The sequence below is a fragment of the Seriola lalandi genome, unplaced genomic scaffold, assembly GCF_002814215.2.
Source record: "Seriola lalandi dorsalis isolate HSWRI2012SDOR001 ecotype SW California unplaced genomic scaffold, Sedor1 jcf7180002054376, whole genome shotgun sequence".
Lineage (NCBI taxonomy): Eukaryota > Metazoa > Chordata > Actinopteri > Carangiformes > Carangidae > Seriola > Seriola lalandi.
In genome coordinates this window covers 37,829-56,741 of record NW_019524929.1, presented here as the reverse complement: position 1 = coordinate 56,741, position 18,913 = coordinate 37,829, and the positions used below count along the sequence as shown (strand labels likewise).

Genomic DNA, 18,913 nt, shown 5'->3' with positions numbered 1-18,913 from the left:
GTTACAGCCATACTTGGTCTGGTTTGACCAATACCTTATGGCGGCTAATGAAAGCAATACTGAATATGTTTGCTCACTTGTGCGGACTCTACTTATGTTACTGTTATATTATGTTTTAAAATGAAGCAGAATTACTGTCACGTATGGCCAGAGCAGACACTGTGTGGCAAAGGAACAGTCTCACTTTGATTAAATCGGCCTATTGGGACATTTTGAGAGGCCTATTTGCTTTCCTGCTGAGAGTTTTATGGATACCACACTCATGTTTCTCATGTGGTAAATATAAGCCAGCAGCAGATTAGTGTAGTGTAGCGCAAAGACTGGAAACTGGAAGAAACAACTAACCTGGTTCTGTCTGAAGGTAACTAAATCTCCCTTCCAGCACCAAGAAAATCCAGAGAGAAAAACAAACCCATGTTTCCTGAAAGGAAGGAAGAACTGTACTGGAAATGCAACGATTGCTGTTCGTGAATGTGTTTGTGAATGCGTCTGTGGGTGGTGGGTCATTTGTCCTTTCAGAGAGAATCTAATCAATCCCTCTTTTCTTTCACCCGTGAGCCTCCGAATTTTCACAATTTCTCTATATCCCCCTTTTTTCAACCCAACAAATATTACCTCCCATATTTCCTCTCCCACCCACCCGCCTGTTGTGTCACTGAGAAGTTTTTGTGATTTATACAGTATCATTTCCTGTAGTCAAGCTTTTATGTGGCTTTAAACGCAGAGGGGAGACAAGAAAGAGAGATACATCAGGCTGAGCGAGAACTCATCTGTATACTACAGTGTTGCCATAGCAACTGCCATCCCGCTTTATTATTGCTCTTTGTATTCTATTATTCACTTTCTCGTTCACATATTTCTCACACCATACATCTGACGTCTGCTGCAGGGCAGGACTGTGGACTAACCTTTTCATTCAAAGGGGCCAATCATTCCTCCTTTCTGTCACTCCCCCTCTGCTTTCATTGCTCCAAACTCTCCATCTTTCTCTGCTGCCCCCTAACCTCTGTCAACAATATTAAGACTTGTGAAAGATATACAATGTGGTCGGCCACCATTCCTATTTTCTGTAAGTCCCAATGTCCCCCTGGGCCTCTGGCAGCCCTTTTTTCCATTTACCGTGCTTCACTGTATTGTATTGTGTTTGCCAAATCACTTTCTCTCTCTCCTGTGTTTTGTTGGCAGAGCAGCTGTGAAGAAACTGCTGCCAGAACATTAAAGTTAAACCTAGATTGTTATTCTATTACATAATTTAGGTGAGACTTTTTATTTGAATGGACAAGATGAAAAAACATACATGGGAGGAATTTACCACATACATTTGTGTTATGAGCCCATGTTTTGAACACATTCTTCATTAATGGTTCTGTAAAATGGCAGAAAATAGTCAAAAATATACTGAGGGCCAAGGTGATGCCTTTAAATGTTTTGTTTTGTCGGACAAACGTACCTAAACACAGAGGTGAACCAATTACATTTACTCCTTTACTCCAGTAACTTTTTTGAGTAAATTGTAGGCTACTTGTTGGAGCAACGCACTCTTTAGTCTTACTTACATTTTTATAGAAAAATCATTACATTTTCTCAGTTACATTTGTATAATTCTTTTGTTTATTTAACATTTTATGCTTTCCCATATATTCCATTAAGAGGCTGATGGTCTGCTGATCCTAGGTCTGCTGGTGCTTCGCTATCCTGCCACAGCCTCTCCCCCTCAGGACTGTTCATAGCAGATAAAAGGCGGAACATTCAGATGATCCTTGGCTTCACTTTTGGCTTTCTAACAGCGCTAGCAGCTAATGTTAACAGACCACATCACAGAGTGTGGCGAGCTCTGGTTGTGAACGCTAGTCTGAGGTCAGTGCATCAGAGAACTGTTTTTACACTGAACTGACAGGGAACAGTAAACATGTCTGTTGTGTTAATGCTATGAAAAGTTTAATATTATATCCAGTGCACAAAGTATATCATTCTTCAAAACTATTACTAGACTTTGTGCTTGTATTAATCAATCAATCAATCAATTTGATTTATTTTTTGTGGACATGAGTGATGTAATGTTTCAACTACACATGGTCCTCCTCGAGTGAAGAAATGTCACATCATTATCTCTTAATCAGCCTAGTCGTCTGATATGAGTCATTTTCAGAAAGATTAGAGACAGATTTGTCCACTTGTGTAATCTCATTCTCTTCATTTGATTGCAGAGACCTGAATGTGCTGGGCAAACACCTGATCTCCAAGTGTCTTTGATTGGAACTGAGACTTACTGGGACATTAATATGTGAATTACATTGATACTCTTTATAGTTACTTTTAGAAGAAGTAAGGGTCTGTGTATATCTGATGTCTCATTTATTTGCAAAATCATAATATATTGGAGAAAACACTTAATATCCTGTTAATGTAATATTCAGGATGTTTGTACACACTGCAGGGATTCAAACTGGGAATATGGTGATTTCATTTAATTTATTTATTCAATGTAGTGTCCTGGAATATACCAGATTATACTGTCAGGAGATGATGACACAAACTGACTATAAATACAGTTGTGTGTTCATTTGCTGTACCCAATGAAGAGCATCTGTGGTTGACATGTCAGTCATATCATATAAATTGTGTGTACACTGATGACAACTTTTACTCCTGCTTGAGTACTTGTTTTGACAAAGTGATAGTACTTTTACTTGAGTTTTTGGCTATTCTGCCTAGACTCAAAAATGTTTAAAATACAACTGGGAAAAGAGCACATCTCAATTTAGAAGCCAGAACCATGCTTGAAAAATGACATAGACAACTAATGATTTTCAAAATAGTTGTAATCAATAGTCTGTTGATTGACTGATTGATCATTTCAGCTCTACATTTCTGAATACTATAGTAATCAGCAACACTATGCCCAACTCTTCACTTATCTACCTTAACTAAAACACCAAGTCTAGCCTTAATTCTAAACCATGTTCTTTCTCTAAATCAGACAAGCAAATACTCATATTTTTCTCTCCCATTACTCTCACTGTCTTACTGCTCCACCCCATTGTTCCCCGTAAAGCTAAATAAATAAATGGCTTTGATCTGTGATGGTGCAGAAATTACCTTTGACCTTTCCCTGGGCCTTCACGAAGAATTTACCGCTCATTGAACCAGCTACTCTCCATCACTGAACCATCACGAATCCGCCCAGGGCAGAAACAACACATTACTGTGTTTATTTTCCCCTCAGGGACGGATGAAATAATCCCCTTTCAAATTTAGATGGACCCATATAGAAGATTTAGAGAATAAGACCCTACAAAAACAGACAAATAAATATGATACTGACATATAGATTAAAGCATAATGTCTGTCTATCTTCCACATCAACTGTGTAAGTGAGGCGTTGGCATATGGCTGGTGTTGTATGAATACTTGGAATCATCCTCCACATGATATGATTTGCTTTATTGATGTCTGTCAGGTTGCATAATCGCAGGATAGGCTGACCTGTTATAAGGAAACAGTCTAATCCTTTCCCACACAATTCGGCGTCTGCGCTCATCCGATTAAGGGAGCACATGAGGCACACAGAAAACCATGATATTAAACCGATTAGGTCAGGTGGAATAGTCTAATTATACAGGATTATATATATATATATACACTCTAGAGTTGGAATTATAAATTGATTAGGCTGCTAAGAATGAAACCAGAGACTCCCTAACAAAAAACTGCAGTCACATTCATATATATAAATATATCCATCCATCCATAAATTATCCATCAGAAATGTCCTTTGACATGATTTTTATTGTTCTCGTAAATTATTCACCTAATATTCAATTCATTACAATACAACTTTATTTATCTCTGTAAGGGCAACTGTATCCAGCAGCTTCACAGGTACACAATAAATAGAAAAAGAAAGAAAGAGCATTCATGGATTATAGTTTGAGGTTCATATATTAACATATTGTATGCATCATTGCTTAAAGTCAATTTAATCACTAAAAGGAAAAGTGTGCAGCTCGCACAGCGCCGCTCCTGATCCTCTGCTTCCACACCCTCCTCCTCGCCATATGTTGTAGTTTTTTATTTTTATTTTTTTATTTATTTATTTTTTCTTGGAACATCACAGTTTTGTGTAACTGCAAGAGATGTCTTTGTTTTAAAAATAACTAAACACGAAAATGAATCTCTGAGTGCCTGTGTTTTTCACTTGGGGTTGCCTGTTCCAGCGTCCTTTAGCTGGCGTAACAGGTGACATAAGCGACCGAACAGGCCATATAGTCTTTATCATAGAGTCAAGCAGCTACAAATGGATCAAATGGATCAAATGGTTTTTTGTTTGGGTTTTTTTTTTCTGAGGCTAATCCCCAAATAACCGGGGTACAATAAATTAGACATTTGTTTGGCGACTGCATTTTACAAATCCTGCCACCTGTTTTCAGCGCTTATTTCGCCTTCCTGATTTCGTCCAATGGGAATGAACGGCAGGACTGGAGGCGGAGAAAAGAGGGAGAGAAGTTGGAGGAGAGAGTGAGAGACAGACACGGGGAGACAGTCAGCTGTAGATTGAGTGGAAGTCGGTGGAGTCACATATTAAATCACAGACTTCACTGCTCATCTGAGGACTGTTACTTGACGTCCAGCTTTGCGTTTTGTTTTGTTTTTTGAGTTGTTTTTTTTTTTGTTGCCCATCCTTTTTTTTTTTCTTCTTTTTTTTTTTTGCCGGTTTATGTTGCTGCACATTTTTAACGTGCAGCCACAGGTTGACCGATTTAAACAAAGCACCATGGACTATTCCTCTTCATCTCGTGTCGATTGTCACTGACAGGATCGAAATGGGCACCATCCTTAGATTACTGATGACAGAAGGAGAAATAAACTGATCATATCAAGTGAGCGGAGACGGAGGCAACATCTGTGGGAAGCGACGCACAATTTCGGCAGACAAGCGAGGACCTGTGGAGGAGCTGTATGAAAGGAGGCGAAAGGATGGTGGGATGGCCGTGACAACATGAAAAAGAAAAAGTGTGGTGGTCTATTTTCATCCAGCCAGTGATTCAACACAACTAACCTGGGGGACAGGGACTGAGAGAGAAGAGGTAGGAGGTAGGTAGAGAAACAGACAGGGAGGAGGGGGCCGTGAAGGTGTCTGGTTATATCATACTGAAAGTAGGTTATTGTTTTGGATCAATCAAATGCAACAAAATGCAGCCAACTTATGGTTAACTAGTCACAGTACTTCCCTTGCTATCAAAATTGACTCATGTGGAATTATTATCCTTTAGTCTCTGAGCCTGATCTCATTTCCATGGTGTAAAGCCAGAGGATTTGTACCATCCTCCAGGCTAACAACAGTGTAACACAGATGACATTTTATGGCATAGACTGCTGGAAGCGCTGTGGGATGTGAGAGAAGGAGAGGACACTGGGAAACAGAAAGACAGAGAGAGAGAGAGCGCTGAGAGAGGCTGACTGGGCAGCTGACTCAAATGTGACTCAAGGAATAACATATTCCCCAATTACGACCACTTTTCTTCACTCTGCTGCCCCTCTTTGTCACACATCTTCAGCCTTTGGAGTTCAGTCTTTCCCCTGAATTTGTTCTAACTAACCATTGTCCGGCATAATTCTCATCCACTCCTCCCTCCATCCTCTCTGGCGTTGTCTGTCCTGTCTTCATTGATACCGTCAAGATGAAGAGTACGTATTTTGTATAGTTTTTCTCTTTACAGTTCTTCTCTTCTCTTTTTTGTGTTTGTCTGTAGACAGGTGCGTGGCCACAGCCGTGACCATGGAGCCTCCCCCCTCTCTAAGCTTGGCTCTGCTAGGAGGGAGCGAGGATGAGGACCAACGCTTCCTCTTTCCCCTGGGCATTATATCCCATCCCTCCACCACTGGCAATCAGCCAGGATCAAACCACTCCAACCACATGGGAGGATCAAGCCTCGACCGTCTAAATGGCAGCACCCCGTCCCCGTCCCCTGCCACGCCCAACTTACCTCCAACATCGCTCCCCAAGTTACCCCTGTCCTCCTCTGGAGCCCAGCCTCTGCCCCCACCCATCCCCAACGCCCTGCACCCCACCAGCACCCCACTGTCCTCCTGCTTGGGCTCGCAGCACAGCCTGAGCGGGGACAACTCCCCGGTCTACAACGCCCTCTTTTACTCCTCCCACTCACCCTCCATGGAGCGGGAGAGGGACAGAGAGCGTGACAGGGACAGGGAGAGAGAGAGGGGCTGCAAACACAGACAGGCCAGTCCTCTGGTTCACCGTAGGGACAGTAACCCCTTCACGGAGATCGCCATGAGCTCCTGTAAGTACACAGGCGGGGTCATGAAGCCCCTGAGCCGCCTCAGCGCCTCCCGCAGAAACCTCATCGAATCAGACAGCAGCAGTGAAACCAAAGAGGGTGGCGTTTCAGCTGTTGCCGGGGCAACGGCCGCTGGGGGGCATGACAGACAGCGAGAAGCCCTACCTACCTCTTCGGTGGCCCAGTCCTCTACCAATCAACCCCCAATCCAGAGCCCTCCAGAGATTGTGATTTCATCCAAAGAAGACTCGCCGTACCTCAGAGGAGGGTATGACATCACTGACTCCACATCCAACCAGATGTCCATCTACCACCAGAACCACGCGCTGGTGGAGAGCAGGCGGGCGCAGCCGGGGAGGGGCAGCAGGCAAGGAGGGGTCGGGGCGGTGGGCACCGGGCCTAGGGGCAGCACCTCCAAGGCCCCTAAACGGAAGAACCAAAACATTGGCTATAAACTGGGGCATCGCAGGGCATTGTTCGAAAAGAGGAAGAGGCTGAGTGACTATGCCCTCATCTTCGGAATGTTTGGCATCGTCGTCATGGTTATTGAGACGGAGCTGTCATGGGGCGTGTACACAAAGGTGAGGGGATGGGCCGGTGATACTTAACGATCACTTTAACGATCACTAGCCATAGTTAGTACTACTCCTGGGAAAACGGGGGTATAATGTCTTCTGTGGCTCTGGGAGGAGAAAAATATCCTAATGATGTCATACTGATGTCATCAGGGTTATCTTGACTTGGGTGTGACTACAAATCTAGAACAGAAAGCCAGAGTTACAAACTGGGGGTGTGGCATTTCAAAGACGTACATTTACCAGGCAGGGAGGGTCTAATGAAACACACTATCAAGTTGCATAATGGGAAACGTAGGATCCTGTGTTTGGCCCTTACTGGGAGCTAAAAGTCAGGATATCTCTGTCTCTGCCATTTCAATTTTGACCATTCTGCTTTTCATCGTCTCTCACAAGGCCTCCAACTTTATGAAGGTGAAATAGTAATTTGATGGAGTGCCTCTTTAAAGTAGCTCCATTCCTTTCAAGTCTCCCCAAAAAGAAGCTACGTGTGTTGGTGCTTAGCTGGAATCTCAGTCTAACCTTGGCTCTTTTTAAACATTTTGATAGTAGCCATCGATGACTGACAGGAAATGTAGGGGGAGGGTCAAAGAAGGGGATGCCATGTAACAAAGGTCACCAGCTAGATACGTTAATAGTATGCATATTAACCCAGATCACAAGGGCACCCAAACTTTGAGTATTTTGGATGGGTAGGTGGCCAGATAATTGGCATCAGCTTTCACCAGTTAATCACCTAATTCATGATTGGCACTCCCCACTCAGTCTGACCAGAACCATGCCAATGTTGTTGGAGGGTTATGTACTGTAATGACCAGGCTTGACAGTTGCTGCTTCTGGGTGATGTAATGCAAGGATGCAGAGGACATGGGGGGGGGGGCAGATTATCAGTAGGAGGCCAGGATCTCATTTGTCTGTGTAATGGGGAGTGTAATAAGCTGAATCGGCCCCTGGCTGCTATTGTCTGTTTATTTTGGTCGTGTGTGTGCATGTGTGTGTATGTGTCACAGGGTCCCGCAAAGCCTAGGTGCATGTTGTTCTCACCTTCCTTATGCAGAGATACTTCTATCCCCCGGTTCATCCTTACTTTCGGTCTGACACATCACAGAGAGCTGGTTTTCCTTAGTTAATAAGGTGGAAACATTACTTCCACTTATGCAGCTTGTCATATATGGATCACTGATCATGTGAAGGAGGATGTGGGATCATGTGAGTGCACAGATTTACAGGTAGCCTATTAGAACAGGCCAGCTGGGTGTGTCTCTCCTCTCTATCTCCCCCCTCTCTGTTTCTCTTTCAGTCCGTTTGTGGTCTCCAGTTGATACTTGGTCTCTCTGTTCTTGTCATAGAGAGCTCTCCCTGTTCTGTTTTGCTCGCTGTGCCTTGGCTTAGTTTCTCCTTTGCTTCTGTCTCCCACTCATTACTTTATGAAAATCACTGTTTTAGAGGCAGTCGGTCTCTTTTTATTAATGAAAATTCATGGTTTGAATTTCTTTCTCTCAGTCTCTCTTTTCTTCCTTTCAGTCGGCCTATTCTCCTCCCCGAAGGAGACAGCCGACTCTTTCTCTGTCTGTCTCCTTTCTATTTCAACTCTGCGCCCGTCTCTTTGTACTGCTTTCTTTTTTCCTGTCTTTAATTTTTCCCCTCACTTTCTCTCTCCCTCTGCTCCTCTGCTCCTCCAGTGGGCGTCAAACTGGGGGAGTGTGATCGGAAGAGAGAAGCGGCTGGGCGAGAAATGAGAGGCTGTAGAAGGAGAGAAAAAGGAAAGGCGATAATGAAAAGCCTGATTTAGGTTCTTAAGCTACAACCAATAAAGTCCTCATCTGAATAAGGCGGCAATGTCTATCAATAAGAATTGATGGACAACTGTGAATTTGAGCAGGGAAGCCACTCTGTTTGCCGGTGCTCTTAGCTACTATATTGATTAATCTATGTTCATTAAGATATCCAGTTAATAACAGGATGTCAGAGTTGAGGAAGAAGAGTATGTAAAATATCTTTGGACCTCATAGTCTCCTTTCGGGGTTGTACATTTTTAAAGAAAGGTTGAATCCAGAGAGTTAAGTACGCTTCAGCAAATTCATTTTTAAATGCCAAGTGCCAAGTTATATTTTGTCCTTTTTTTTTTTTTTTTTTTTTTTTTTTTTTTTTTTTTTTTTTATGGTTGCGGATTTGGTTTGACTCCAGCGGATACTGGCGTTCCATCAGACAGTTCAAGCCCTCACTTAGATAATTGAGGTGGAAAGAAGCCCGCTGGTTGTTGTGAAAAATGGTTAGAGATCATGAGGATGAAAGAGAGAACGGAAAAGGAGATGAATGGGAGGACAGCAAAGGGAGAAGTGGAAAGGTCCATGCAGTGCTTTAAACCACTGTAAGGGGGGAAGCCTTGAATGATTTTTTTTCTATTGATTATTGATAATCACTCACCCACACATGCACTTTCCACCCCCCTACGCACATGCCGTACAAACGCGCACATTGAAAATGGATGCTGACTTTCAGAGGTGCTATATCGTGTGCTAAGTATTGACAGCCGTCACTGAGAGGTGGAGTGAGCGCTCATGAGGAAATGTGATAGGTACAGATCATTTTTCATCATTGAAAATATATACAGTATGCATGTGTATATATATATAAATATCCTGTTAACAGCTTCATGAGACGTTGTGTCTTTGACAAGAGCTGTAAACTCAATGTCACTGTTTACTGCCAATGTATGAATGTCTACCAAGCGCTCCTGCACTCTTTTTTAGCAGGTCCAGCTGCTCTGTGTTGCTCCCAAAAATAGAGATGAAGAATAAGAATGGAACTAAACAGGGTGGGTTGGATGGTGCATGTGTGCGTTTGTGAGTGTGTTAGCAGGGATGAAAAGAGCGAGGTTAACAGAGGAGGACATGGTGTTCGTGACTGTGGATATAGTGAGTAAGCATATGTATATTCATGTGCAGAAACAGATTTCAGACCCTGTCAGCACATAGTGTAGCTACAGCTGAGATATCCCGGTAATTGTATCATAGCATCTCCCTTCAGTTATTACCAAGTCATGTTCCAGATAAACACTAAGGCCACATCTGAGATCATGAGGTTATGTTTTTGTTGCACAGAAAAACTATTCTCATGTTCAGCATGTAGAGTATATTCAGCACTTTAGTAAATCCCTGTACTGTAAACGTACAATCACAGTTATTGAGCCAAGACAGATTATGCAGAGAGAATACTGGATGATGAAATAATTCATGAATGTGAAATAATTTAATTTGGTCTCAGGCAGAATTGTGAGTTTTCACACAAGAGCCATCCAACACAAAAGCAAAAGTGAGGGTTTCAAATTTCTACCATAACTTTTCTTGCGACATGTTTTGAGAGTTTGTTAGAGATACTGTACATCTTTGCTGTCAAAACACTGTACTGTATTTTATCTACATGTTCTGTGGCACGTCTTCATGGTCAGTGTCACTTGTTCACTGCCTCTGACCCAGGACCTTGACACTTTAAATGGCAGAAAGGGGACAGCTTACCTTAAAAACACTTTTATGAGCTTCTATTATTGATTTTATTAAGAACCAGGTTAAAGGAGAGGGGGTCCGACATCTGTCTGACGTGTGTCTCTATCTGAGAATAACTGAGGCCCTGAGACACCTGGGACCTTAGCATGCGGCATGTCACTGTCAGATCAATAGATCATTTCACAAAGGCCCACTTGGCTCCTCGGGGCCCCGGCTTCACGCCACGTATCAGGCCTGCGATGGAACATGGCTATTCTGAGGGAATGCACAGCTGTTGTCAACTTCACCTGTCAAACTGTCAATAGACACACTTGACACCTCACCATACAGATGGGTGTTATGTGTTAGAGAGATCGAGGGATGGGGTATCATGTGTTAGCATGTAACCACTTACTGTCAGTTTCTTACCACCAGCATTGGATGACTTCACAGATTAGCAACAGGGTTCGCTTTCATTCTCCCTCTCCTTCCTTACTTCCTTCTTCTCACTTATGAGGAGTGTTTACTGGCAAATCTTAAATACGTCTTCGTTTCCCCAAAGGGGTCATTGCCATCTCAGCAGGCTTACAACATCTCTCTCATTCCATCAACACTACCTTCGCCTCTCCATCACAGCCCTCACCCCCCCCTGCCTATGACATTTCTTGCAGACATTTACTGGGAGACCTTTCTCTGCTAGGCCACTTACAGTGGCTGCGTGCTGCTTTTCAGACAGTATATGAGGATCATCAGGGAATTAAATGCACCAACTGCCACCATATTCTCTAAAGGAGCCATCTCAGCACTTCTGCGCTGCTCTCCCCCTCCTCTCCTCCTCCACCTCCTCTTCCTTTCCTTTCCTCCACTCCACTCCACGCTCCCTTCATCTTCTAGATCACAGGCTTCTAAGGGACGGTAGCTCCCACAGGTCTTGCTACTAACAGGTACAAATATGCTCATTTCTTTCAGTATAACAAGGCTGGGCTACCTCTGTCTGCTAGTGTGAGTGTGTTGGTACACATGGGTGTGTTAGGACTTGCATCATCCAGCTGTAACGTAAACATTCACGTCACTGACTGAGTTGTCTCCTTTGTGTATACACACCTATGGAGTGTGTGTCTTTATGGATTCAGTTCATTCATATTAGTACCCATGGATGCACCTGCTAGTGTGTGTGTGTGTTTGTGTGTTCACATCCCCCTTTGTCTGGATTAAATTGAGTGTGTAGGGCGGTAATGGTGTGTGTCAAAGTGCAGTTGTGTGTGTGTGTGTGTGTGTGTGTGTGTGTGTGTGTGTGTGTGTGTGTGTGTGTTTATCCTGGTAAGGTGACATCGCACCTCTGTCTATTGCCTGTTTCCCTGGAGACTGATTGCAAGAAGGAATCACTCTGACAGGGAGAGACCCCCAAGGCTAACACATTACAACACACTCACACACATACATACACACACATTCATATTCATTACCAACACGTGTAGTGAGCGACTTATCACTGCAAGTGTAATGGGTTCGTAGGCGACATCTATTTGCTCTCACATTTGTGTCAATAAGGGTGAGGTGAGGGCAAATGGGGAAAACCCCTTTTCTTTTTGTGGTGTGTGTGTGTGTGTATGTGTTTGTGTCCGCCTGCTGATTGAACTAAAGAAGCTCAAAAAGCTCATTATCTCCACATGCTGTCCACTGAACCATTGATCAATACACACTAATCACACACTTAATGCACAGCTGGACAAAAGGAAAAACACTTCCTCACACGCATAACACATGCACACACATGCAAGCGTTACAGTATATACCAGGGATACTATCCAACAACAACTTAACTTATGGTTGTACAAACTTCACTGTAGCTAAAAAATAACAAACAACCAACCAAATTGATTTGATTATTATTCATCAGCTTTTATTTTTTTATTTATTTTGGAAGGTGTATTTTTGAACTTCGGACAGAGCCAAGCTTCCAGTCTTAATGCTAAATTTAAGCTAATCCCCTGATGACTGTAGCTCAAATGTCAGTACTTCAAAGTTGATTCTTACTGTATTCATGTGGCTGCCAAGGTCTGTGTTCTGTATTTTTCATCATGTGCCCATGTTCCTGAAGGTTCATGTGGACTGTGCGCCCTGTAACTGACTGATTGACTTACTGAAAGGGTTTGTTTTGTTTTTAAAAGAAGGTTTGCAAGACAATCTGTCACTATCCACACCTTTATAATTAGTTTTTAAGGGAGTACAGAGATACGCAGATGACTTGTTTTCTATTTGTTCAGCTAAATACAGCAAACAAAGGAGCTCTTCTTCTTGCTGTCAGGAGGTTGCTATCTCATTTAGTGCCACTGATTGTAGCGGTTGAAGTACGAACAAATGTCACTGTTGCTGTTTTTGTCTAAAGTTTAATACTGGTACATTCATTTAGAACAGCAAACACCTGCAGCACAGGTGTCCCAATCTTAGAAATTAATGGACCTCTGCCAGCCAATCAGCACTGAGGATTGTCAGTGGTCATGGTATGAAAAAAAAAACTGAAATGAACAGACGGCAAGCATGTACACACACATCACCGTCACAGTCGAGTCATTTGATATGAAGGTAGAGTTAGTGAAGTGGAAAGAGGCAGAAACAAAATGCTCTTGACAATGTAATGGGCAGAACTGAAGGAAAAAAAAACTAAACGGCCAACAGACGGCTGAAGGTAAACACGGTGAGCGAGGTGAGAGGGAAGAGAGTGAGAGGAAGTTAACTCGGAGCAAATCACATTTCAACTCTTAAGTGTGACTGTGTATTTAGACAGATTCGCTGCTGAAACCCAAGTCTGCAATTCTCTAATTAGCACATCATTGTTGGCTTCGTGTGCACCTAGGGCTGAACAATTCGGGAAAGTAATCTAATTGCGATTTTTTTTAACCAATAATGCAATTGCGATTTAATATGCAATTATTTTTTAGATAAGTTCCTTATCTTCTGTATTATTCAACAAACACAAGCAACAAATCATTCTTTATTATGACTAACACAATATTAGATAGATTAAACATAAACTGTTCTTTCCTGTAGGTCGGGCCGATATGTCAGGATGAAATTAGATGATGCATGAATTCATATGACTGACATATTTTTATTTAACTACTTCAATCACAGTAGTATATTGACTGATTTGTTTCACTTACCACCTTGTAAGCATGTAAAATTGTCCGTCGTTATGCAGACATGGTTCTCTTCATGGAGATCCTAGCTGGCAAGCCCCCTCCCTTCAGCCAGCTGCAATGTTTTCCCCCGTGTGGTCGTCAGGGAAGTAGGCAGTTTGGAAGCAGCGAGCTTTTAGGTCGAAGTCTTCCTTAATGAAATGCACTGTAAGACTCTGATAGGGCTCCGCTGTACGGCTTGACCACGTGTCAGTTGTAGTAGCGAAAAACTCTGTTGTTTTCAGCTCTGCTGCGACTCTCTGCTTGTATTTTTTATGTAGCTCCGGTATGAGAACCTGGCTAAAATATGTGCGGGAGGGCATGCTGTTCCGCTTTTCCAGTGTATTTATCAAAGTCGTAAACCCAGGCTTGGTCACCGTGCTGAGAGGCATCATACCTTTCCCTATGAACTCTGTTGTTGCCTGAGTAATCTCCCCATGCCGTTTTGAATTACGTTCATATGGAGTTATGCTTTCAAACATTTCGGTCAGTGATCCTTGTCAGGTGGTATATGGCTTACCTGACACACTGGTGGTCGGCATTTTAGCCATGTAACTATCGTACATGGCTTTGAGGGTGTTTTTTAAAATGCTGACACAGGTTAGTAGAGTTGCCCCGTGAGGTAGCGACGGTAGCAAGGCAGGTTCTGCACAACACCTGACGCTGTGCAGAATCTTCTTTTTTAAAGCCACACAACCGACGTACTGCTCCTCTTTGACACTAAAGTTAAAGGTCATTGTACAACAGGTCAAAGTGTAGCAGGCCAAGTTTTTGATCCCTTTTAGCCGACTGCTTTACTCTCTCTTGCATGTCACATGACCAGAGCAGCCTTTGCAGTTAGAAAATCTTATTTTATCGTATTGCGATATTATCGCAAATGCAATTAATCATTCACCCCTATGTGCACCTAGTTTGCTTCAGTGAAATGAGATGTTAGCAGAGGAGAGGAGGACCAAGACAGGAAGAGAGAGCGCAAGCAAATAAAGACCAAAAGACAGCGAGAGCTTTGGGCAAGCTGATAGAGAAAATCATTGGAGAGTCAAAGCTAGATGGTATTTTCTCAGTGTTGTGCAGTGGCCCATAACCACACTGATATGAGCAACAAATGAACAACACTCACTTAATGCTCTCCGTGTGTGAGTTTTTCTGTATGTGTGTGCAATTGTGTGTGTTATATAAATGGTAGAAAGGGCACTCAGTCTCATATTGAATCTTTGTCTATTTTGATAATTATGGGGAAAATGCATACTCAACGGAGAAATGGGCAAGTGAGGATTAACAAACTTGACTGCGTGTGTGTTTCTGAGTGTTTGTGTGATGTTGAATTAACAACATTAAGGCATCTACAGAGACCCTAAATAGACACAATAACACACTAACACACTCTATTTTCCACGAGGCTGACTTGCAATATATATTCATGAACCCAAAATGTAATGTAGCTTCTGCTTAATAACGTCATGAAAGAAAGGCTGAGTAATACATGCCTAAACTCAGAGTGCACACTCAGAACAAGAGAGTGTTTGGCAATGAATTCTTAACAGCATCCTACTTAACAGCTGAAATATCTGACTTGAGATGCTGCAGTCTTAAGCTGGCTCAACTCTTTTGAAGAGGGCAGCAGGCTGTTGTGTTCATATGTGACCTTGGTGATCCTGAAAATGAATGCTCCTCATTTTCTTGTTTTTTTCTTTTCTTTTGTGTGCGTGTGTGTGTGTGTGTGTGTGTCTGTGTGTTTGCAATATATTCTGCAATTCCAGAGTCCTTGAGCTGATGTAGACAAATGAATGAATTTAGCAAGTGTGGCTTTCAGAAACCAAAGCACTGAGCACAGCTAGTTGTATTTCTAAGGCTTAGAACATTAGTCAAAAGAAATGTTTTGTTTGACTACCGATTCCTGACATTTTGTATCTGTAAACAGAATTTCTTTTTTTCCCAAGGTTTTACAAGTTTTTTAAACAGAATAGTGACACTAAAATACTCTGTTGAAAATGTAATGAATGAAACCTGGTGAACTCTGACAGCTATTGACATTAGACAGCCAATAGCTGTCTAATACTTATTCATGCCTCTCATTGTTTATAGATTGGCATATACAGGACACAGAAAGAAATACCTCATTCTGAAACCTATAAGTTTTTATTGGTTCTTTCTCCTCTCTTTTCCTCAAAATTAAAGGATAAGTGTAGAAATTTGGTTTTTGTAAACACATACACTGAAAAGAACAGAACTAACAATGAATTGATCCTACTACCAAGCATTACCCGTTTGACCAGATCCTGATATAGCCGCTTCCTCTGTGTGACAGAGCTCCATTATCCATCCAAAAACTGTTCAAAACACATTAATAAGCCACACCGTTTCCCTGGGTTCCCTCATACCTCCATCCAACTGCAAATATTTACCAGAGCACCAAACACATAATAATTCATAATATAGTCCTCATCAAATTTATTCTTTGAATTTGTTGACAGTTAGCAAACTAAACAACAACACCGGCTTTATCCTTTAATGTTATGTGCAGGAATACTGTGACCCTGATGACTGTGCATTATATATTAACCACATCAATTGATTAATTACAATTGGTTTCATATTATTATCGTTTCGATACTTTATTAACTTAATGTTGTAATTCTGTTTCCCTATATTTGGAGTTTTATGACTGCTGCTTCTGTGTATGAGTTTCACCCATGGTTAGGCAAGTTTCTCCAGTGAGGGTAACCTGCCTGTGTGTGTTGTTGCTATGGTTACCTGCAGTTTAACATACCCTGTGCGCCGATTTAAAATGGTGATTAAACTGTTAACCAGAGCCACAAATGAGTTGTCCTAATGTTGAATTTTAATGGACATCTGTCAGCCAAACAGAAATAAATATATCTTGGCTGTGGGTTAGTTCAAGTACTCTGCATGATATGTGATCACAGGAATTGTTCTTATTTACTCCTTTTTACTTTCTGAAATGGATCACTTGAGAGCAAAACAATCAATCAAAACACACTTTTCTCTTTTGATATTCCATCTGCATTTGTGTAGATTAGTTGTTCCCATCCTGTGGGCCTTGACCCACTGGTGGGCCGCGAATGTATTGCAAGTGGGCCAACAAATCATTTGCACAACAGTAAAATTCTAGTGAAAAAATGTATTCATAAAAATAAATAAATAAATAATGTCAAAGAAAAAAGAAAAATGGAGCTTCCTACTTTTCCCCTGCTTTCAGTTCAGGCCAGAATGTTCCATCATAATAATAAATAAAATAATAAAATAAAACGCTCTGAGAAAACATTATTCGGCCTCCGCATTGTTATGGGTTCAGATGTGGGCCGCAAACATTTTTGAGATTTTCAAATGGGCCATGATTTGTTTGGGAACCACTGGTGTAGATTAATGTAGATCAGACGTGTGCAGTTGTGTAGATGTGCTAATATACAAATGTGATTGTACGTATGTGTGTTCACATGTATTGTTACTCCAGTAAGCATTGCTGTAGTCTGCGTGTGAGGTGAGGGGGTTAAAGAAGCCATTCAAGTGCTATGAGTTGTATTGATCGGAAGTTCCCCAGTGCATTGATTATAAACCCTATGAAACCAGACAAGCAGAGGTTTTAAAGCTTGACTGCAGACGGGTGGCATACTACTATTCTACTTCTGTTCAGCCTTTGAAAGTCTCTTTTGTAAATGTTAGTTCTTATTGTTTATGCTGAGGCAGTGCCGCCACGGTGCACATGGCATTTCAGCGGAGGGACGTAGGACATTGTGTGACATCTGGGACATCTGACAAGTTAAACCAGACTTTTAATCTTGACAATCAAGACCTTTTTAAGATTGTGTTATCCTCTCTAAGTGTTTTTCATCACTTTCCTCTGAATATTAAACTAATTACCAAAGCAGAGTCAATCTGAAATATGTTTTATGTTGGTGCTGAATGATTCTAATGGTGTGTGTGTCCATTTTCTCTCTACAGAGCTCCATGTATTCTCTGGCCCTGAAGTGTCTGATCAGCCTGTCCACAGTCATATTGCTGGGCCTCATCATAGCCTACCATGCACGGGAGGTTCAGGTAAAATACAAACACATGCCTCCACCCTCCATTATATATGTGGACACAAGGTAAATCACATGCAGGTGTGTGATATTTTGGCAGCTTTGGTAGTTTAGCTTTACTGAGAAGAGGATCAATACCACTCTAATGTCTGTGCTTGAAGTATGGAGCTAGAGCTGGTAGACGATTAGCTCAGCTTGTCTTGAAGACTGGAAGAAGAGGAAAACCGATAACCTTGCCATGCCCAAAGGTAACAAACTCCATCTACTAGCACCGGAAAAGACCATATTATATCTCTTTTGTTTAATCTGTAGAAAAAGTTATAGTATAAAACAATCAAAAGTATAAAAGTGTCAACACAAGAAAAATTTATGGTTTTACAAATAGTTATGGTATTGATCTTCTTATCTCACTCTTGGCAAGATAGAGCATTCCCCAAAATAGCCACCAATCTTTTAAAGGATCTATTTGGAAGTTTTGCTATTGCTACATGGCTAACAATAGCATTACCAGCTATTTACCTACCAGTCTTGCCAAGAGCTTCATCCATCATTGGCTGGGTTTCAGAAATTGACGAGACAGTTAGCATGCTAACCTTAGTAGAAGAAGTGATTGAAATAGAAACAAAGCAAGAGTTTGATGCTGAACTCGTAACGTTTCTTCTAGACAGATAAGTAAACAGCTGTTCATGCTGATGTCATTGTGTGTAGCAGTAGCAGAACTTTAATGCCTTTTGTTTAGGAGTGTTTTTCTATTTATATATCTATTTCTATTTTTTCTAATATAAACAAAAGCACATCTGAGCTCCGTCCATAGTGTACACATTATGTGGTCGTCCCTCAGGGTCTGGAGATAGACCAGGGGAACCAGGTGTGTGTCGGCTCCCGCCAATTAATGACATTAATGAGAGTCTTAGTGGGATCAACGAAAGAGTCAGCATGGCTTTGGATCCAGTAGATACGCACTGAATGTTAAATACACACTCAATAACAATCCTGTCATTCAATAGATGCACAGAGAACATACATAAACATGCAAACGCTCACACACACAACGCACGTAAACATACACAAACCCAACCTCTTGTGAGGCTGAAACAATCAATCAGAAATGCTTTCATGCTTCATGATATCTGTTTTGCTGTTTGTCATTTCACTAATATAATGGTACCATGGTCATTTAGCCGGGGTTTTCATTGGAAGCCATTTGCAATCGATGCACATTGACTATTTATGGGAGCCTTGCGGGAATCAGTCCCGATGAGTGCCCCCACACCAGCTATTACTCCCAACAGCTAAACCACAGAGCCGCACTCATCCATCTAACAACATATT

General features: G+C 41.8%; 1 protein-coding gene across 1 annotated transcript in view; it reads left to right on the top strand.

Annotated features, from left to right (window-relative positions):
- Positions 1-5,757: 5,757 nt before the first annotated feature.
- The window catches only part of kcnn3 (potassium intermediate/small conductance calcium-activated channel, subfamily N, member 3), a 44,721-nt gene continuing 31,565 nt past the window's right edge, over positions 5,758-18,913 (top strand). The window contains exons 1-2 of the mRNA XM_023408887.2: positions 5,758-6,880; positions 17,502-17,597. Coding sequence (XP_023264655.1) covers positions 5,780-6,880; positions 17,502-17,597 — 1,197 coding nt within the window. The 5' untranslated portion in view covers positions 5,758-5,779. The remainder of the gene's footprint in view (positions 6,881-17,501; positions 17,598-18,913) is intronic.